Source organism: Pezoporus flaviventris, unplaced genomic scaffold (genome assembly GCF_033815535.1).
Source record: "Pezoporus flaviventris isolate CSIRO_AGI_PZ_B2104156 unplaced genomic scaffold, CSIRO_AGI_Pfla_v1 ptg000002l, whole genome shotgun sequence".
Classification (NCBI taxonomy): domain Eukaryota; kingdom Metazoa; phylum Chordata; class Aves; order Psittaciformes; family Psittacidae; genus Pezoporus; species Pezoporus flaviventris.
In genome coordinates, this window is record NW_026892550.1 from 68,543,044 (window position 1) to 68,565,379 (window position 22,336).

At 41.0% G+C, this 22,336-nt stretch overlaps 2 protein-coding genes across 2 annotated transcripts; one reads left to right on the forward strand and one right to left on the reverse strand.

The window, feature by feature from the left end:
* Window positions 1-504: 504 nt before the first annotated feature.
* On the reverse strand, window positions 505-3,461 carry FAM47E (family with sequence similarity 47 member E). The gene is made up of 3 exons (XM_061442721.1): window positions 2,876-3,461; window positions 1,566-1,723; window positions 505-1,113 (listed from the first exon to the last, which is right to left on the reverse strand). Exons 1-3 carry the CDS (start codon window positions 3,236-3,238, stop codon window positions 1,098-1,100), a joined length of 537 nt encoding a protein of 178 aa, XP_061298705.1. The 5' UTR covers window positions 3,239-3,461; the 3' UTR covers window positions 505-1,097.
* Window positions 3,462-7,884: 4,423 nt separating this feature from the next.
* SDAD1 (SDA1 domain containing 1) lies at window positions 7,885-21,196 on the forward strand. Its single transcript, XM_061442732.1, has 22 exons — window positions 7,885-8,046; window positions 8,166-8,270; window positions 8,595-8,693; window positions 8,854-8,964; window positions 9,587-9,658; window positions 9,752-9,852; window positions 10,441-10,498; window positions 10,830-10,904; window positions 11,172-11,273; window positions 11,612-11,681; window positions 12,423-12,526; window positions 13,159-13,216; window positions 13,805-13,863; window positions 14,231-14,307; window positions 15,057-15,154; window positions 15,545-15,621; window positions 15,935-16,067; window positions 16,574-16,671; window positions 17,130-17,323; window positions 17,847-17,931; window positions 18,311-18,472; window positions 20,917-21,196. The coding sequence occupies exons 1-22, from the start codon at window positions 7,957-7,959 to the stop codon at window positions 20,965-20,967; spliced, it is 2,079 nt and encodes a 692-aa protein (XP_061298716.1). The 5' UTR covers window positions 7,885-7,956; the 3' UTR covers window positions 20,968-21,196.
* The last annotated feature ends 1,140 nt before the right edge of the window (window positions 21,197-22,336 follow it).

Consider the following 22,336-nt stretch of genomic DNA (forward strand, 5'->3'; position numbering starts at 1 on the left):
CAACTCCCCTCAAAGGGAAACAGTATTTAAAGGTACTTCTGGAAATCTCTACCCTCAAGTCATCTAGCCATTTTTTAAACTCACTTTTGTAAGAACTTGGGAAGGAACCATGTGAGGTTCATACTTTGGGAGCCAGAGGCTCCACCACAAACCATCCAAACAATTAGATCTTTATCAAGTATAAATGTGGGGTCCCTTACATTAACCTGGCAGGGCAGGCTCCTTAGGTAGTGAGAACTCCTGACAGCTAACTGGGGAGGTGAAATGTCCTGGCTCTTGAGCTGCTTTGTTTCATGTTGATGAATTTCACAGCACTGGAAAGTGAAGGGACAGTGGCCTCCCTTTCACAGCTGGTGTTGAGCAAGCTCATGAGGGTATCTTCATCAATATTCCAATTCCCTCCACCCCAGAACATCCACCCCAGGAGAGTGAGAATGGGGAGAAATCAACATCTCCTTAGTAGTAGTACTTTCTTGCTTCTGTTACCGCCTCCTTGCCATCTATACTATTGTTAAACTCAACTCAGTGTCATAGTTTCAGCTGATCTACAAGTATGCTTGCATTAGAATCATCACAGTGACAAGGCAAGCACAAAGTTCGGATCTAACACATGCATTGGTGTATTAATCTCATATGAAAGGGGATTGCTACAAGGTGAGGCAGTTAAATGGTCATTTGGACATGGATGGCTTTCCTGGGGAAAAAAAAAATATTCTGCAGCAAACTTAATTAGTAATTTTGTATAGCGATATTTATTCCTTGCTTTTCACTTTAGTGGGCTAAGCCCCATTAGTCCCAACAGGACAGAGCTGTGAGTCAAATGCTGGTTTTGACTTTGGCTCTCAGATTTGCACATCCAGAGTCACATTTTTACTTCTTGAGCCCAAACACATTTAGCCTAAAAAGTAGCAAATAAGTCTACAGAATCAAAGAAAGCAGGTAGTGGCAGTTTCGTTTTACTTACCGAAGACAAGCCAGTCACAAAAATGCTTGGTTGCTTGCTTTACATGTTTGTCACAGTGAACAAAGTCAGCCAGTGTGGCTTCCTTTATTCTTGCTGCTACCTTCTTGAGAAGCTGTATGCATGGGGTTTTGATTCAAGACTCTTTGCCACTGCAGGTATTAATGCAGTACAATGTGAAACACCCTTTATCTGCTGTGGCAGCTGTCACCAGTCAACCTGCCACCTTCAGAATAGAAAACTGTAACTGTATGCATCCATCACCACATCTGCCTGTCATTATCAGAAGTGCTTAGGAAAGAATCAAGTGATAGCACTTACTCTGACTCAGCTAATTCAGCCTGCAAAACTAACCACCAGCAAAGCTGTCTCCTTGTGATTTTGAATCACTCAGCACCAACCACGACTAGTCTCTGAACAAGGTGGGATGCCAGTTAATCAGGATCACTGAGGAAAGCAAAGGAACCTATCTTTTAATGATAACTACTCCCATGACAGACTGATGTAACTTTTAATTAAGTGCTTTAATTCATTTTTCCACTCATCTCAGAATGGGGCATTCAGAGCCATTTCTGTTGCTGTCTTCATCTTGTACTGTACTCACTGTACCTGTGTCTTGGAAGCTGTTACTTTGCTTTGCATGTCCTCCATATGACCCAGCACCTCCTGACCAGGCTGGTTCTCCTGTTCATAGTCACTGTAGCCAGTTTTACTCTTCAGCATCATGTCAGGATCCAGGACACCTGCAACCTCTTTCAGGATCTGCAAGCCAAGCAAAAGGACATCCTGTGATCAAAAGCAATCTCATTGGAGGAAGTCTGCTTTGGGGGCTGTCAAGGACTGCCTGACATGCAAGTACCTACACATCTACTAGCAGTTAAGGCAGTTCATAGTCCAGAAGCCTCAATTTACAGACCTTTTCCAAAAAACTCTAAAGCATTAACTGCACCTCAGGCTGCTTGCTAGAACTGTGAATCATGCTTTAAGTCTAGTCTCTGACATCTTCTATGGCCATCTGCTATACCACATACGAAGCTTGCCTTCAACCACTTTTAAGTTTCCTTCCTGTCAGTACAACCCCTGGTTTCATGATCCCATTGTCCCAGTAATCATAGCCTAGGATCAGGGAGAGCCTGGTCTCATAGAACAGACACCCAATTTCCATCTCTGAAATATAAGGCTTCTCCCACTGGACCCATCTATCATCTTATTGCATCCAAGCCTTAGGGGAGTATATCCCTTTAGACAAGGCTAAAAAAATGCTAAGGCACTCCATTCAGTTCCCCATCTTCTTTAGCATAAAGCCTGTCTTTCCAAAAGTCTCCCAGCTTCCCCCTGTTCCTTTTGAGAGGTACTAGAAGCAAAATAACTTAGTTTTGCCATTGTATTTAGTCACTATCTACCCTCCACAACATCCAGACAAGAGCATTCCGGAAGTTCCCAGCTGCACAGAAGGTAACTTGCTACCTTTTGCTTGCATGAAGCAGAGCAATATCAAGAACTGGAAACAAGGAAGGAAAGGAAGATTCTGTAAACATGCTGAGAAATAAAGCTAATGAGATATACTTTGCTATCTTGGGTATATTCTTAACAATTATGATTAGAGTTGTTTCCTGCTCTATAACATCTATTTGTATCACTGCCTGTTGATAACTTAGCAGATAGCACATTTTCCTTGATCTGTTGATTCCTCAATTAGCCATTTACAATACTGCTCCACAATTAACTTGCCAGCAATTTGGACTGACCATCTAAATATAAGTTAACATTAATATTATTTGCCTTGTTTTTAGTTTGGAAAGAAACAGAACTAGGTGTGTGGTTTGAATTGACGATAGTAGCTGCCTTCTATGTTGGTTTCCGGTTCCCACTCTCCAAAGAAACAATGTTTAACCAAGGTTACAATATGATTACCTTTGGGGAGGTGCTCTTTTCCAAGCATGGGTAGCACACTGAAGGCTGCTGGCTCAGATAGCACTCTTTCTGTGCAACATAATCCTTCCTGGCTTGCTGTAGCAGGCTGAGCTTGCAAAGACAGACCTCTGCTCTGCTGCACTGGTTCCTTTTCTTCCATGGAGCTCTGGACAAAGATTTTGGTGTGCTGTTCTCAAGGGTAATTGAGACAGGCTGCTTCCTGCCATTAACAAGCATGTTACCAGGTGAAGGAGGAAAGCCATCTCTGAAGTCATCTAGACCTTTCTTCAGAAATATCCAGCACTGACCAGTAAGCAAGTTGGAGAATCTTGGTCTGCTTTCTTGAAAGCCCTTATAAGACATTCTCCCTTCTGTAAGCAAATTACATCATGCAGAGCTTAAAGGCTCTATTCTAATGAAAAATACGGGAGTACTTCCAGAGCACAAGTGGATATTCAGGTCCAGGTGTGCTCACCCACACTGGCCAGCATCTTGCTGCTGTACAGCTGTTGAGAAAAGCTGATAAAACACTGACAACTTGCTTGAAGGACATCATACACTGAAAAATGGCATTTCAAGCACACAAAATACTGGCATTAAAATTTTTTTTTTAATAAAAAAATAATTAATGTTATAGAGCTTCTGTTTCAAGACATTTTTTATATATGCCTATTGCTTTACTGAGAAAAATATTGTGAAATTGTATGTTCAAGATGACAAATATTCCTAACACCTCATTTCAGTTAACCATAACTTGTCCAGCTTTCGGTCACTCCACAGTTTTTAGCTATACTGGCTTAAACAGTCAAATGGCAACTGACAGATGTTTTAAATTGGTACTTTCAGTGCAATACAATAAGGTACTTGCTTGCTAAAGCATAGCAAAAATTAATAGCCTAAGAGGTTGGCTTTAGAGATCATTAACATACTTGCAATATCAAATAGTGCAGTATCACGCATTTTATGCAGATGTATAATGCATATTTTATCCAGATATATACTCAGGAATTGCTTAATCCAGAGGTAAAATACATTTTAAGAATGTATTAAGAATTAGAAATATACATACCTGATAATTTTACAGCTCTGACAGTAAAAGTACCTTAAGAGAAAAATAGTATCTTATTCTATTTTTACTGACGTATAGAAAGTTACCTCCAAGGCACTCCACAAGAAAACTCCCAGAAAATCTGAAAAAGGTGTGTAAGAAAACCTGCAGAAGCTAACACTACAGCCATGTTGTTTAGACAAGGAAGGCACTAGCTTTAAGTCCCTGCTGGCATAATAACACTAAGCATGTTTGTAGCTGGTTGTTGTGGAAACCAGATTCACAACTCCTTTCCTGCCTAGAGCAAAAGCTTTCTTCACAAACAGAAACATGGAGAACTCCTGGGAACTGCAGAGAAAAATATTGGAATTAGACCAGAATTTTCTTCTGCCACAGCAGATATCCTTATCTTTTCAACACCCACACTTATTTATGACTGAACAAGCAAAGGCTTTGCTGCTGCTGGAAGATTGTGCCTTTATGACTTGTTCTTTACCATCACGCTTTAAGAAAAATACAAGCAGCAAACATGGGTCAGGTCTGGTGTTACCTCTTCTTGTGGGTTTGAATCATGACACAGAGTGGTGGATAAATTCAAAAGGAATGACTTGGGACAACTGGAGTAGCTCTCTTTAACAGTTTGTGGAATAAATTCTGCTAATTCCTCAATCAGTTCTCATTGCGCTGCCGAAGCCTATCAGAAAATTTACGTACCTACTGGAAGCTCAAATAAAACAAATTCAAATACGTGGCATCGCAGTGCCAGCAGACACTAGGTTGATACTCTTTCTAACATTAAAGTCTATTTGTGTACCCCAACATTCAATTACTGTCAGAATATCAAGCAGCAGGGGACCTCTGTCTTGGGCTGTAACCCAGCGAAGGCAAAATCCAAGTGTGACAGGAATGACTTTTCCCAGAATTGGAAGGATGGGGGGAATAGAAGCTTACAAATCTACAATGCAAGACTGAGGAACTATGAATGGTTTGCCCTTAGACCATCAAGTGATCATTTGTTTGGCCTGAGAAAACACTCAAGAAAAAGACTAAATAAATCAAGTTAATAACATTGTATTAAATGTAGCCCACAAAAAAATTTCAACTCAGAATCCTCAAAAAGAAAAGCCAAAGCTTACTAACATCCATATACAGATCAGAAAGTAATCACGCATAAATTAAACAAATCATACTTTGCACCCTTTAACACTGCCTAATGATTCTTCCAGCAAAGTTCCCTATTATATTAAATAACACTACTCACAGCACAAGTGATATACTCCATAGATTTCAATCCTAAAACAACCCAGAGTAAACAAAATCTCCAATTCTCACCCCAAAGAAAACACCTGCCAAAAAAAAAACAAAAAACCAAACAAACAAAAACCCACCAACAAAACAAAGGAAGTGGCCCTTTCCCCCCTCTGAATTTAAGCATTCCTGGTTTGATGAGCTCATGGAAATTAGACTAATGAGTATGCAGGAGAGAAGGGGGTTGGGATATAAATACTCACATGGAGCTCCTCACTAGATTAATGTTTGCTTTTCCTTTGTAGTAGCTGGGAAAGCCATAGCAGCAGCAAAGAAACCATCTTGTTTTGTTTCTTAATGAGCAGATTTTTTTTTATGTTTAAATAGTTGCTTTCTTAAAATTAAGGTAAGCTTATGCAATGGTTTTTGGGCATTTGCTCTGTTTATAGGAAAAAAGGAGAAGCTTTTCAGTAGCTTGTTTCCTTGCTTTAGTTAAGAAATTTGAATCTTTTTAAAAGGCTACAAAGTTAATTTTTACTGAAAAGGCTATAAAAACTTTTACGCTAAGTGTTTTCTTATTTGCAGTAGTTAAGATGCAAATAATAATTTTATTAAACAAGCTGTATGATAGTTATGCTTATTCTATTCACTGGGTTTTAAGTAAAAAAAAATAGTTCAGTCTTTAGACTTTTTCTAACCTTAAACAAAATCTTTAATTTCTGTAGAAGCAAAAGCTATAATGTTGTTTTTACCAACCTACTAGGAAAAAAATCCAGTAGATTGCTATGGATGTTTTCAATGGTGTGAGTAAAGTTTGTTTCTAACATGGTTGCTTCCAAAATTACTAGTCTTCAAAGCTGATTAAAGGGTTATATTTCATCAAGTTCATAATTGATTGCTGTATTAGATCAGTTTACTCTTAAACTGATCTGCTTTTCTGATTCAGTTTAAGTAACAGCTGTATAGTTCTACATTCTCTTTACCAAAACTAGTTTGTGATAATACATGACTGAAGGGTACTGAGTGAAAGCTCACAATCACATGAAATACTACTTCTGTTTCTTTGAATACTATGCTGAAGTCTTCAATAGAGCAGAGATGCCTGAAAGCAGAAACTAAGCATGCCAAGATGCTGATGAAATTAATCAAAGATCATTATGTGAAATACTAATTCTTTTTTCTTAGCCCTATTGTTCTGGCTTATGTTTTAAAATGAGCTCTATTTAGTTTAGAAAGCACAGCAGGTGACAGAAGGCAGATGTTTTTTTCTTTATTCTTTAAATAACTAAATTCCTTCATCTTTAGGTTCTAATGCCAACCATCAATGGTGGTATCCAGACCATCAGGCTTAAGCTGTGCTCTTGCAGGTGTCTGTACTTGAAGTGAGTGAAAATGTGTGTATTTCCCTGAAAAGAAGTCACATGTGACCCTGAAAAGGAAGCTTTAAATGTATATGGGTGTGTGTATATATATATATATATATATTCCCCCTGTCCCAGACTTGCTGAGTGAGTGACCAGGAGATGTGTTAGACCCCAGTTAGAAGTCTACAGTGTCCCTGCCAGTAGGAAGTGGTCCATCAGCTTTGCACAGCTTCCTGTTCAAATTGTGAAACTGTACTTGATTTTCAGTACCTGCAGCATTGGCAGCGTCTGACAGCTAGAGCACATCTCAGCAGGCGCTGTGCCTGGATGTGCTTCTTATGCAGGAACCCAATTGTTTTAAGGGTTTGGGGAAAGCCAGAACTAATCTGAACCAATATTTTCAGGTTGTTACAGGCAGGCAGTGAATGTGCTCAAGTGGTTATAGCTGGCTGTGACTTTCTTACTGTCATAATAATAGTCTTTTAGTGGGAAAAGCCTTGTCTCACTTGAAATGAGAAGTAATAATAACTTTGGACCTGTAACAATGCCATGTTTAATCCTTAATTTTATGTTGATATATAAGACAACTATGCTCTGTAAAATAATAATGTAAATCTGTTCTACAGTGTAAATAATCAGTTACCTAAAGGGAATAAAAGCTATACAAAGTAAGAGGTAAGCATTCTATTGCCTTGTTTTAGAGATAAATTAATAAGACAACTGAATTAGAAAGAACTTTCTAAGTTTCTTGTTATCCTTGTTGAGTGTTCACGTTTAATGCTCACCACTGCTATACACTCATCTGAAATGTGTTGTGACATTGTCTGGAAAATGGGAGGTGGAAGGAGTGTCACCTCTGAGGAGCTTTGTATCTACAGCTACTAAAAATCTAAACGTACCGTTCTCCTGTACCACCCAATCTGTCCTCAATTCCCCTGCCTTATAAGGGCTGTACTTATCAATGGTAAGGCTCTTTTTTTAAAGCTCTCTTCTTGGTCTTGGTCTGACTTGAAGAGCTCACTTTATGTCCTGAAGATGATCTCAAGGCTGCAAGCCCCTTGGGCACCCCAGCTGGAAATCACAGTGTGAATAAAAACCTACCTACTCTGCTACCATATCTACATTCCTTAACAGTTAAGGGCCAGACCTAGCTCCACGGCAGTGTTGCTGCACTAACTGGTAGCACTTAACACTCAAAAGCTGACTTTACGCACCAGATGAAGCTATGTCATCCAGCCGAGACGAGCGTAGGGCCGCTGCCGGGCAGGGACGTACTTCAAATCACGGGGCACTGCGGGAAGGATGTACTGCTCGATAAAGTTTGTCCCTCGGCGGCGCCGGTTGGAAGGGGCGGGCTAAGATGGCGACGCGCAGTTGATATCCCACGTGTTTGCGGCCGGGCCGGGCGCGCCGTTGCCAGCATGTCGGGCCGGCAGGGGAACAAGCTGCCCAGCAACCTGCCGCAGCTGCAGAACCTCATCAAGCGCGACCCGACCTCCTACACCGAGGAGGTGCGGGGCCGAGCGGGGGGGCTGGGGTGGGATGTAGGGCTGGGGTGGGATGTAGGGCTGGGGGTGTCAAGTGTTGCTTGCACCGCTCAGCAGCTGACGGCCCTGTTGTGTGTGCTCAGTTCCTCCAGCAGTACCACCACTACCAGTCCCATGTGGAGATCTTCACCTTCCAACCGGACAAGCCTAGCAAGGAGCTGGCCGAGTTGGTCATGTTCCTGGCACAGGTAAGCCGCTGCACCTCTGAAGGGCCGCCGTGACGCCGGCCTGGAGCCCTCCACCAGCCGCAGAGCCTTTGCCCTTAGCGTGGTGGCTGTGGCAGGTTTGGCTGTTAATGTTGCCAGAGCTGCTGTAAAACTGTGCCTTGACTGAGGTTCCTCCAGCAGTGTTGTGTGTTCCCAGCAACATAAGTCTTGTGCTTGAGCACTTGGTACAAGTTTTTGAAAGCAATTTTTTATTTGCATTGTACCTCTTATATCTGTGCATTATGAACTTAGTTTTGTGTGTATTAAAAGGTTATGATAGGATGGTAACGACCTGTCTCCATGCAGGTTGCCCACTGCTACCCAGAGCACATGGCCAGTTTTCCTCAACAGCTGAAGGAGCTGTTGTCCTACCACCACACAGTCCTGGATGTGGACTTGCGTATGGTAAGACTTACACTGAAAGGTGTTTTGAGCCCTTCTGTGGCTAAAATATGCCCTTTAGATGTGAGCCAAGAGCTTACAGTTCACTTTTTAATTTTTTAAGAAAAATGGAAACTGGTGAGTATTATGAAGCTCTGGATCCGAATCCCTGTTTCTCTTACAGACATTCTGTAAGGCTTTGATTTTGTTAAGAAACAAGAATTTAATAAACCCAACGAGTTTGCTGGAGCTCTTCTTCCAACTGCTACGATGTCATGATAAGCTTCTACGAAAGGTAAGCTGTGCTTAAAAAAAAAAAATCTTGATTTCCACTGGGATTTGCCTGACTTGCTGAAAGTCACAGAGCACTGGCAGGCAGCTCTTCTCCTGTCCTTGATAATAAAATAGGAAAGTTGAAGTTAGTTCTGCTTGTTCAGTAGTTGACAGAGGCAAACTCAAGCTGTGTGTTGGGTTAACAACGGGATGTGCAGCTGTAAATATCTTTACCAGGTTCTGTGTTTGGAATGGAGCGGCCTGGATGTGGCTGCAGGTGAAAAGCCTAAAGAGGCCGCTGTCAGAGTAGGCCTTGCTGAATTCTTTGTGAGGACTTTGGAGGAAAACAACTAAAACCACACTAGCTGCTGGTTAAAGCTGTATTTTGGGGTGGTTTTTGCCACAGAAGTGGCAATACTTGCTTTTTGCCACCAGAATTGTTAAACTGGCCACTGGAACATGCCTGAGTGGAGTAGGAGTTGGGAATTTTTAAGTAATACTTGATGGGGTTCATTTTCCTGCCTTAGTGTAAGTATGCTTTTCAAATACATGAAAATAAAGCATATGTGAGACTTGACAGGATAACTTCTTGTAGTTTTTCCATCTGTTAACTTAAACCTTAACTTGAGTCTCTCTCTTCACAGACTTTATATACTCACATTGTGTCGGACATCAAGAATGTCAATGCTAAACACAAAAACAACAAAGTAAACACAGTGAGTGTTTTGGTTTTCAAACGTAGTTCAGTTGAATCTCTTGATACTGTGAAAGACTTGTAGCAATAAATTGTTTCCAAACTTGTTTCTTAGACTCTGCAGAACTTCATGTACACCATGTTGAGAGACAGCAACCCCACTGCTGCCAAGATATCTCTGGATGTGATGATTGAGCTTTACAGAAGGAATATTTGGTAGGCTTGGCAGGCTCGTATTGATTCCCTGGTTTAGCATACGCAACCGCTCTGACATCACTTGCATCATGTAATGCAAAATGTAATGAAAGGGACAGTGACTTCGCTATATTTTTGTTCGTTCCAGAGGGGCTGTATTATGTGGAATGGGGTTTAGATGGGAAGAAACACTCTTGAGTGAAGTCTTGGTGTTAGTCAGGTGGAATACTTGATATTTTAGTTGAAAATGGTATGTAAATTGTGTGTATTGCATCTGAAACTGAAGCTGTGTGCAGCTGACTTCTTGGGGCTCTTGCACATAAAAGCTGCTAATATCAGGATACAGCTTGTGAGGTACAGTGGGAAGAGGAATTTTTGTGTGTTTTTCTTGTTAGGTATGTAAATTCATTCTAGATGACTGATCAAATGGGTGCTTTGAGGTTTGGTTTGGTTTTGTGAAGCTGTACTACTTTGCAAATCTAGTTGGAACATTGAAAGGTTTGATTCTAAGGGTGATTCCTGCTTGTTAGGAGTCACATGGGAGTTTTTCTGGGAATAACTTGAAGTTGCCAAACTTAAAGTGAAAGGTGATGTTTTATTTTATACCAGGAATGATGCCAAAACAGTCAATGTCATCACAACTGCCTGCTTTTCAAAAGTGACAAAGGTGAGAACAGAAATCACTTGATGAAATTGGATGTTACAATTTTTCCTGCAGATGCAATTTATTTTGTAATTGCTAACAAGCTTCACTGATGATTGGTCTTTGTTTTATTTTCAAATACCACTTGTGTTGTGGGAAGAGGTGGTAACTGGTCAGCAAAAGTTGACTCTCAGTAAACCACCCTGGGTTACTCTGATTTGTTTTGCTTTCTGTTCATATCCATGCCTATAAAAAATTAGGGGAGTCTTGGTATAACCTCAGATGTAGATGTAGGGGTATTTGAAATACTCTTGTCAGTTTGTCCTGTCCTACATAAACTTACTTTGCTTTTCAGGTGTTAGTTGCTGCTTTGAAGTTCTTTCTGGGGAAAGATGAAGATGAGAAACAAGACAGTGACTCAGAATCTGAGGTGGGTGTTGTGATTAAATCTCTTCCTCTGTGTTCTTCAAACTCATCATAGGCCTGTCATCCTAGTAACCCTGGCTCTGTCAGTGTGTCTGCTTTGTCAGTTTTCTGTCTTGTTTCCTCTAGATGTTTCTGTGCTTCACAAAAAAGTTCAGTGTTTCTGACAGCTGGCCCCAGCTTACAGCAGGATGCCTTTGCTGTGTGTCTGAAGACTAATCCTAAGCAATCCTTTGCTTTCCTAAGTTGTGTTTTCCTTGCATCCTTTCTCAAGGATGATCTTCCCACGGCCAGAGATCTGATGATGCGCTATGCAACCAACAAGAAAACCACCAAGCGCAAGAAGAAACTGGAGAAAGCGATGAAGGTTCTCAAGGTGAGGTGTGCCTGCTTTGCAGTATTTTAGCTTAGTCCTTCAAGTTCAGAGACCTTGTTGTCCCTGTTGACTTAGCTACCTTCTGTCATTTCTTCTAGGTAAAGGTCTTTAAGTGTTCTAGTGTCCACTGGCCAGGCATATGCTGTGCTTACCTGGAAGACAGCTGTTTTGAAACAGGCTTAAAATCCAAGTTGTGGATTATTTCTGCTCTGGGTACCCTTTGTGTGGTCCCCTACTTTATCAAGTGTGTGGTGTCTTAATATAACTCTTTAATATAGTTCCTGTTGCCTCTTAGGTCAGGTGGAAAGAAAAAAATGTGTGTCTCTCTTTGTATGCAGAAACAGAAAAAGAAGAGCAAGCCAGAGGTGTTCAACTTCTCTGCTATTCACTTGATTCATGATCCCCAAGGTAAACCTGCATTGTGTATTGTCATTTTCAAGATCAGTCTTAATCCTGGACTCTGTAGCTTGGACACAAGTCAGCAAGGACAGTGAGTGACAAGTAGACACAAATGTGAAAACGTGATAGTTGCTGTTTGCTTTATCCTAGAACTTCGTACCACTTGAAGAGAATGTCTTCTGCTTGTTGTAGTGCAACACTTGTAGATAGTCAGACAAGGAAGGAACAATATTACATCATCTGCTTGGGGTTGTTACAGATCAGGATGCGGCTCTCCACCTCTTTGTTCTATGTTTGAAGCCCATAAATTGGTGATTGGAGAGTAGTTTACTACAGCTTCCTTGGCTTACCCCCTTCAGAAGTGTATCTCTTCTTCTAGTCTGTTTGTCTAATAGTCCTTGACCTGGTCTTAGGCTCATCTAGTGAACTTCTAGGGATTTTGTTTTTCAGATGAACCCAAAATATATCTAAACCCCCCTAGCTTTAAATACTGACCCTATGCTTATGATGCTGTGGAACTTCTGCTAGTTTTCTTCTGCTGAACTTGTGCACATTTTTGGACCTTTTAGGCATATGAGAAGAACTTCTCCACTGGGAGAAGTACTCTGGCCACCTTTAATTTCTTGTGTGTGAGGGCACTGGGGCTTAAAAACCCAAATGGAACTGACAGCCTTTATTAAAGGCTAATCCTGGCTGATTTCTGCCTTGTGCTTTTTAAGTCTACCACAAATGTGTTATTCCTTCTTCTAGACTTTGCAGAGAAATTGCTGAAGCAGCTGGAGAGCTCTAAGGAACGATTTGAAGTGAAGATGATGTTCATGGACCTAATATCTAGGCTAGTTGGAATACACGAGGTAGATACTCCATTACTATTACAATGGTCTGATGGTAGCCAGCCTGGTTTGGGTGGTGGCATGCTCTGGCTTTGTGCCTCTGGAGTATGAGGCTTAATTTTCCTGTATGTTGAAAAGTGCAGATGTTGCCAATGGGCCTCATGGAAGGATGCAGTGGGATGGACTTGTGTGGGACTAAGTGACCTCTGTTACAGAAAGCTTGTTGGTCTGAAATAGCTGAGTTGTCCCTAACAAATACAGGAGAGCATGTCTTTGCTCATGTACAGCACTCTGAGGTACAACCAAAGTGTCAGTGACGTTACTGGAGTCTTTCTGTTTTGAGAGAGAAGATTGTGTCCCTGAGGCAAACTGGTACACTGTAGGGTTGTGCAGCAGAGTGCCCTAGTTTGAATTATGCACAGGCTAACAAGAGCTGCTCTGGATTTCACAGAGTTTGGGATTGAGCCTTCAGTTTCCTTTGTGTAAGTCTCTTCCTCATCTCCATGTTTATCAAACTCAGGATGTTAGAATGCACCATGCAATAAAATCAGAGGCATTTGGGGAGCATGCTGGGTTGTTTCACAGCATACCGGCTTAGGAAGGTGATCTCAAACTAGGAGACAAGAAGCTAACCTGTTACATCTTTCTTGCAGCTTTTTCTTTTTAACTTCTACCCCTTTGTTCAGAGATTTCTACAGCCCCATCAGAGAGGTAAGTAGCTACCAATAGATAATGCTGCTGGTCCATTCATCTCACATGTACAGTGACTTCTTAGAAGCAGTACTGTAAACAAATAGGCAGCAGCAGGTTAGTAGGAAGTACGAATACTCCACAGAGTTTTGGATGAAGGAAGTAAAAGGCTATGACTGCCAGAAGTGCAAAGAACTTTGGACTTTTATGGAAGCTGTGTGCACTCTGCTCCTGACTGTGAGTGTTTGAGAAACTTAAGCAATGGAATAAAGTGCATCTATTGAGTCCCTGGTTCCTTGCAAACCTTGACTAGTTAGCAAAGCTTGACTGCCTTTTGCTGCTTTGTTTTACTAGAGTTTTTCACTGGAGCTGTAGAGCATTTCTGTGTGTCTTAATTGGCTATTAAGGGCTTGCAGTGCTGCTGGGGTGGAGACCAGGTGAGTTCCCTTGGTGGGAAAGGAGAAATAGTTATCCTGAGTATCTTCAGGCTGAAATGGCTTTGAGACTTAGGCTGAGTGGTCTGAGTTGGCTGTTTTGGTGGATGCCTCTATTAGCCAGGGTGAGCTGCAGCAATATACATTTGGCATCTTCTTCCCTCTTTTCTTCCAGAAGTGACAAAGATTCTTCTGTTTGCTGCACAGGCTTCACATCAGCTAGTACCGCCTGAGGTCAGTACTCCGCATGTGCTTGGTGATGTTAAAAAAGGACAGCAGACCAGAATGGAACTGAGTGCATTCATGGGGAGGGGTAAAAGGGAATCTGGTCAGATCCTTAGTCTTTAAAAGCTTACTGTAATTTTGGCTACTTCAGCAAGTTCCAAGGGATTTTTTTCTATAAAGGGGAAGAAGACCCAAACCCATGTCTTATGCCTTCATTTCTGCAAGAGGGAACTTGTCACTAGAACCTGCAAATATTTTCTAGACAAGTCCTGTGCTCTTTCTGTGAAGATGTTCTGTTGTGTGTTAATAAAATTGGCAAAATGATTATATATTAAATATGCATTGTTAATTTAACCTTTTTTTTTCTTATTTTTAGATTATCCAGTCAGTGCTAATGACCATTGCCAACAACTTTGTTACTGACAAGAATTCTGGGGAGGTCATGACTGTAGGGTAGGTACAGAATAGTAAAAACCTGTAAAACTCTGAATGTAGACAAATATTTATTTTTTGAATGACCTGCAACTTTTTCCTGTCATTTGTACTACTCTTTACAGAACCTGCTTGATTAAAAATAAGTTAGGACAGTCTCTCAGCAGAAACTTCCCTTATTGTTCTTGTTGGCAGTGGTTTAAATTCCTCAGAATGATGGGTTTCTGGGCTTGCTGTGGCTTAACTTTTCTGGATTTTATGATGGTGTGGGTTTTCTGCTTTCTGGTTTGATCTTCTATTTTTCTTGTTTCCTGGATACTGTTATTTCTACTTTGGGGGCAGAGCTTTTGTCTGTGAATCAATATATTGGTATATACCTATATATATTATAGATATATGTATACACACACATATAGTGGTATATACTCAGTGAGTGGCTAGTGTCCTAGTTCAGGATTCTGAATTTTGTTCTGTGGATCAAATGTCACTACTGACAAGTGTAAATGTTGCTGTTAGTGAAACTGTTACATACTTTCTAGAAAGAAATAACCTCTCTGACCTTCTAGTCAATGGCTGGAGAGTAGAGTAGGGGCCAAAGATGGGTGGTTTTGGAGAACTGTGGCACAGAGCTCCTTGTCCTGTTCTCTTACACTTTTGTATAAATGCTGTATAAGGTTTTTCAAGTTCCAGATCACTCAGTCTGTTTGGTGGCCAGTGGGAGCCTCTCCCAACTGTGGTGTTGACAAAATAAATCACTTGCCATTTTTCAGAATCAATGCAATAAAAGAAATCACTGCAAGATGTCCATTGGCCATGACTGAAGATCTGCTCCAAGACCTCGTTCAGTACAAGACTCACAAAAATAAAAGTGAGTGTTTTACTTGGATATGATTTAAAAACTCTTTTCCTGTATCAACTGGTTCTCCATAGGTACAGCCTTCACAATAGTGATGTCTTAATTTTTTTTATTTTTTTGGTGGGCTGAGAGGTACAGTTTTCTATGTTAATTGCATTTCTCTGTATTTTATGTGTATAAATGTAGGAGATAAAATAATCAAGGGTAGTTGTGCCAGGGTAACTAAGTGACAAAGCCAAAGAAGGGAAACAGCTTGTTAATAAAGATTTAGTCCTAAGGAAGAGCTGGATCCTGCACTGGTGAAATTAGAGGGAGTTTATAACTTCAGAGGAGGCATGAGCGGCTTTCAGCTCAGAAGTCTGCTTTTCTGTATTTAATCCTGATTCCCTATTTTCTGGATAGATGTGATGATGTCTGCAAGATGTCTGATACACCTGTTCCGTTCCCTAAATCCAGAGATGCTGCAGAAGAAATTCAGGGTAAGTGTTATTTTATGTGCATTCCACTAGCCATGAACATAGGCTCATGTTATTCCCCTGCCTTTCTGACTTGGTGTCAACTTATTTCAAGATTCCGTTAGTTCAGATTTATCAAACTCATGGACAGAAGCCTGTAACTCGTGTTACAGAAGCCTGACCATCTTCCTAGAATTCATTCAACTTCCTAGTAACTAAAGATCTTGTCTTAGTTTATCAGGTAGAATTTCTTTTGCACCTTCCTCCCCAGACTTTTTGATATATGTGTGGACATTAAAATATTAGCCTGTTTAACATGTGTTTTGTTAACTTGTAGGGTAAACCTACTGAGGCTTCATTGGAAGCCAGGATCCATGAATACGGAGAACTGGATGCCAAAGATTATATTCCAGGAGCAGAAGTACTGGATGTTGAGAGTCAACAGGAAAAGGGAGGAACCCACGAGGAAGGTTGGTCTTTTTTTCTTTACTACTTCTATAGTGAGCATTGTTGTCACTAAGATTTTATTTGGACATAAAACTTGGTGTGTGTTGACTTTATCTGCTGCTGTCACATGCTGTATGGCTTGCATATAGAATCACAGAATGGTTTGGATTGGAAGGGACCTTAAAGATCATCTAGTTCCAGCCCCCCTGCCATGGGCATGTCTGTGTCTGTCCAAGAAGAAGCACTCATACTATCCTCGAATAAGTGCAGTTTACCCAGTGAAGTTTGATACTCTGTGTTGCTTGTTATGATAGATACTGAAGGACGGAAAAGCAGAGGGACAGATGTTTTACACCTGTGAAACTTCAGGCGTTAAGCTTCTCTTCCTAGAGGAAAGTTTTTGTGTATTATGAAACACTGGAAATGAACTTTGAAGTAGTATTTGGCAATCCAAGCTTAAATTATTTCCAATTCAAGCAGTTAAGCAGAATCTGTATTAACAGCTCTCTGTGCTTCTTCCCCTGAGCAGATGGATGGGAAAGTGCTAGTCTGAGTGAGGAAGAAGATAATGAAGATGGAGAATGGATTGATGTGCATCACTCTTCAGATGGGGAGCAAAAAGAAGTAGTGAGTTCTATGTGTCTTCTACCCCAAATATATATCTTGGTAATATCAGACCAGATTCTCTTGCTCTGCACCTTGACGCAGCTGCTCACAAATAACTATGCAGGGCTGTGGAGTAGCTTGACCAGGATCAGTGGGGTTGAAGTCCCCTTCAGCTCTTGTGCAGAAGTACCCATGTTGTTAGGTAAGGGAGAGAGGCTGGAAACTCTGTCCCAGGGCTAAACTCCTTCAGAGCCGTGATACTTACATGAGGTTCTTTTACTCACTCTGGAATGTGGGGTGGATCTTTATTCCAGTGCTACATGTTGGGTATAAGACTATAAAGAAACCTTATAGCTGGTTGTAGCATTTCCCAACAATATTGCTCCTACATAAGTATTTGGGAGGCAGAGGCCATGGATTGGGCATAACAATGGTTTGCAAAGCTCTGGATGATTCATGTTTTGTACTTTTTTGAAAAGGTAGAGAAGGTGAAAAGCATGCCCATAGATGAACGAAAAGCCAAAGCTGCAGCAGTCAGTACAAGCAGGCTGCTCACTCAAGAAGAGTTCCACAAAATACGTCTTGCCCAGCTTTCCAAAGAAGTGAATTCTGCACCTGGCAAAGCTGCAAAGAGGAAATACATTGAAATAGATGAAGAAGAGGAGGAGGGCAGGTGGGATATGGACTACTGATGAGTTCTTTCTCTTCCCTCTATCACTTATAATCTGGTGATACAGCTTTTAACTGCAGCAGGGCATGGAGCTCTGCTGTGGGTCAATATCTCCTGGTGACACAAGGCAAAGAGCCACACAGCTTAGAACAGATCTTAGCTGGAAGATTTGTTTATATCTGGGAGAGAAGACAAGAGGGGCTGTTGGAAACCATGAGTCTGTTTTGCTTGTTCAGACCAATGGGTGGGAGGGGATTTTATAGCAGTAGTTGCATGACTGTATTTCCAGAGTGCATAAACTTTATGTGTAAAGCAGGACTTGAAAACAGGAATGAGACTTATGTAAGGGTTGTCCCAAGCATGAGGATTAGACTGAGAACAAGAAGTGTTTGTGTGAAAGTTTGTGGAAGGACAATTATGTAAGAGCTGAGCGTGAAACAAAGGTTCAAGAGGGCATCTTGCTGTCCTTGCCAGGTGAAGTTTTGTTTGTGATGGCCTTCTGTTGGGTTTTTGTGTGTGTGTGCAGGGGAGAGCTGCTTTCACTCAGAGATATTGAACATCTGCACAAGAAGCCTAAATCAGACAAGGAGACCAGGCTGGCAACTGCAAAGGTGAGGATCTAACAGGAGATTTCATGTCCTTTGTCTCTCTAGATCTAGGTTTGTGTTTGTCTCCTGTAGAAGGAGGAGGTGGTGGAGAGCATCTGTAAGAGAGGTGTCCACCTGCCGTCTGTGTTCTGAGAAATGTATAGTTTTTTTTCTGTTGTATCTTGGCTGTAACAAATAAACAGTCTCTTGCTGGTTAGAAGTGACAATGAAAATAGACACACCCAAATTTCACTGTGACTTAAATACAGTCAGCATGGAAAAATGCACGACGAAGTCATACTCAACCTCCATTTACTGTTACTGCCATAGAACCTCTCGCCTTGGTAGATGATGTTAACTGTATGGAATGAAAAATTATGTTAAATTATGTTGTCTATTTTAGGCTGGAAAAACAGACAGAAAAGAATTTGTGAAAAAGAAAACAAGAATTAACCCATTTGCCAGCTCTTCCAACAAAGAAAAGCAAAAACACAAGAACTTCATGATGATGAGATATAGCCATAGTGTCCGGACAAAAACCAAGCGGTCTTTCAGGGAAAAACAGGTAATGTTTAATGTTGAAAATAGATGGGCCATTCTGAGAGTAAACTTAAAATGCAGGCAAAGTGCTGTCTATCCTGTGCCCTCAGTCATTGCTGCTGATTTTGATGGTTTAATTGCTGGAAAGGCCTTTGGGTGAGATGGCTTCTTGTGAACCCTGTCATGAGGAGGTAATTCAGAGATGGTCGTAGTGAAGAATCCTTTTGTCAGTCTCTGCTTCAATATGCATTGAGAACTAAGCCCGGTTGCCAAGTCAGGTGTAGGTTAGGAAGGATGTGATATGGTTTGTTTTCCCTTATGTAAATTGAAGATCATATTAGAACCCTGAATATAATACTGTGATAGAAGTAGCTTCCCTGATATGGAGGAGTGTTTTTTGGGACAAGCTTTTAGTATGTTTCTTCACTCTATTATTTCTTTGACCTTTCTCCTGTTACTGCCATATTTTGGACTCATCTGACCTGGCCTGGCTTGGCTTTCAGGTCCTCTAATAGCTTGTCATAAATGTACTTAAAGCACAGACATAAATGTTACTTGCTATCTATCTGAAGCTGTTTAGGAAAACCAAAAAGGCTTCAGTTTAGCTTGCCATAGTATTTTCACCATGTGCCACTCTCATTAGCGAAGCCCTGCTCTCTGCTGCTTCCTTAGCTCTAAGCTTGGCTGTGGCCCTTGGGAAAGGCTATACAAATGTCTATTTGACGGTCCAGTTATGGTGTGTTTCTGTAGGCAGCCATACCAGGGGTGGCTAGAGGGGTATTGGAAAGGCAAGGCAGAAACTTGAGGGGATGACTTATCTAACCCCAGGCACATGGGACAGCACAGCTTCCAAGAGAGACATGTGGACAGGGAGCCCCCTTCTCTTGTGGTGCCCCTCAACTGGGCATCAGGCCTGAACTGTGTGTGGCAGCTGTTGCTGGAGCACTGGTGTAGGCATATTGCCTTGCCCTGCTGTGTTTCACCTTGGTAGAGTAAGTCAGTGCTAACAACAACAATATGCCTTAAAATCCTTTTATCTAACCTGGCAGATGGCCAGTCTAGGGCTTTATAGGGTGTTACGCATTTGGACTCTTTGAACATGTTCCAAGAAAAACTTCTAGAATAATGCAGTTGTGTGGTGATACTTTTTTGTATTGTTCTGTCTCGTGCTAGAGTGCATTCAGATGCTTCTTTTACAAAATCTCCTTTGTTTCCAGGATCATATCATTAGGGTAATGTATATTTGTCTGCAGTTCCTTGCCTTAAGAGTGGCAAGTGTGAAACAGGTTATAGACTCAATAGAGAAAGAACGTCTTGTGTGTTTCTGTTAAACAGGAAGACTTGGACTGATATCCCCTGTAGTCTTTTTATTTGCTATCATTCTGCCTTACCACAAATAAGGCTGACCATGTTCACCCAGCTCTCAAACACACAAAGTCACAAACCAACAATCCAGGCACTTAGAGGAAACTGCTGTTACAATGATTTTTTTTATGCTTGGCTCCCTTTTTCTAAAAAGCCATCTTGAATGGTTTCAGTACTCCCCCTAATGTTTCAAGTTTAAATGTAAAAGCCAAATGGTGAAAGAATAAATACTTCATTGTTTTCACAGAAAGTTAGGCCACAGCATCAGTTGTATGGGCCATGATATGGAAATAATTGTTTAAAGTGGATTAGAGTACTACAGTTATAGGACACTCTGCTTCCCACTTTGGTGGTAGAATAAAACAGACTGTTGTCTATAGATTGGATACAAGGAAGAAGTTCTTTATTCTGAGGGTGGTGAGGCACTGGAATGGGTTGCCCAGGGAGGTTGTGAATGCTCCATCCCTGGCGGTGTTGAAGGCCAGGTTGGACGAAGCCTTGGGTGATATGGTTTAGTGTGAGGTGTACCTGCCCGTGGCAGGGGGATTGGAACTAGATGATCTTAAGGTCCTTTCCAACCCGAACTATTCTATGATTCTGTGATTCCGTAGCATAGTGTTAGAACCCCTAAAAACATGTCTGAAATACACACCAAATCTCTCTCTAGTCATATGGCACTTGTAGAGGTTTCTAGCATCCCTCCTTCCCACCTTGAAAAGAAGCTTTGTAATACTCTTTCAAAAAATGCCATTTAATCCTACTTACTGCTCAACTGAAGTTTTTTTCTTGATCTCATCTAACTGAACATGAGTCAGTAGAAGGACAGTTTATGTTAATCTAGTCTTCCTCATTATCTAGGGTTTTCTAATGATGTACAAAACTTCTTTTTTTTAAGCCCCACTCTTTTTTGAATTGTGCTACTGACTTTAGCTAAATAACCACAGCATTTCTACCACCTTGGCTGTTAGCATTGGTCAGTTATGCTCCCAGTTTTAGCTGATAAGCTGCTAGTGGTTTTTTTGGGGTGGAAAAAATCAAAGAGGGCTGTTGATGTGAGTGTTGCTGTCTCCTTACCTGAATATTCCCCTCTTGTTTTCTATTTAGCTGGCTCTTCGAGATGCACTTCTGAAAAAGAGAAAACGGCTGCTGAAGTAACAGAACAGTAAGGGAGAGGAATATTTCATCACCCTTGAAGAAACAGCCCTAGAAATGTTTATTTCCACCCACCACTCCCCGCAAAGGGATGAAGGGACTCAAATGCCTTAATGATTTATCTCTGTCTGTTACGAATTAAACTGAACATGTTCAAGCTGTTTGAACTGCATCTCTAGGACAGATGGAAGAGGCTTTAATCCTTACAGGATTTATTTTTTATTTTTTTTATTTTAATGATTGTTATCGCTTGTCTTTTATTGAATATGATTTCCTTACACCTGGTTTTGTATGTGTAAGTATGAAAACGTAAAACCTCATGGTAAAATTATTTTAAGCAATTCATGAATAGGTAATTGGAAGAAAAAATAATATTCTGTCTCAGTCTATAATGTGTGTGTATATATAATGCGTGCACCTGTCTTGGGGACATGATTCTGTGGACTGAGTAAGCCATTATAGAAGTGGCTGGGTTTTGCCAGTATAATAAAAGCAATTTTTTCTAATACAGGTAAGTTCAAGTGAAGAGCTAGGGCAAAGAACAATCTCATTATGGCTTATGGAGAAAGCAGGAATAAAATTAGCATACAGGAGGCAGTTTTTCTGTAGCCATTGAAATAAAACTGTAGGATTACACACAGGAGAACTAAGGAATCTTCCGTTGTCAGTACATCTTGTGGTAGCAGTTGCTCTTGTCTGATTTTTTTTGAGGTATGCATGAAAATAACATTGAACCTTTGGGTTCTTTGTCAAAAGTAACTCCTGCTTTAGCCAAACTTTGAGGGGGTTACTGGTACCACCATCCTTTCTCAAATGCTGTTTGAAATGGTTTCCTTATGGAGCAGAACCATGTGCCATATGCACAGTATAATGGAAAGCATTCAATAGGGTGTTTATTCCCTTTCATGGGAAAGCAAGTCAGTGCTTACCCACATGGGAATTCACTCAGCTATATTTACGTTTAATACTCAATTGTATTTAATTCCTATTAGTTGTTTTATTTGTGGGTTGTTGTCACATCTTGCCTCCTCAAGCCGAAAAGCTTATAAGAGGTGTGGGGGAGATAAAGAACAAAGTTTCTACAGCTTTGAAGGTTACTTTTATTAAATGCTCCTTCTGAGGACAAGGCAGGGGCTGTGACTTGGTGCTAACAGCAAGTGGAGGATGTGTAGCTGAGGTCTGGAGCTGCAAATGCAGAGGAGCAATCCTATGGGGCTGAAGAGACCACTGAAACAGGAGAAGCACTCACATAAAATGCACTTTCACTAATTCCATTTTCTGTTGAAGAACCGAAGCCCCCTTCCCTGGATGTGCAGCTGTCCTACAACTAAAGATTTGGAGGCTGAAAGGGGGAGGCAATTACTTTTTATAC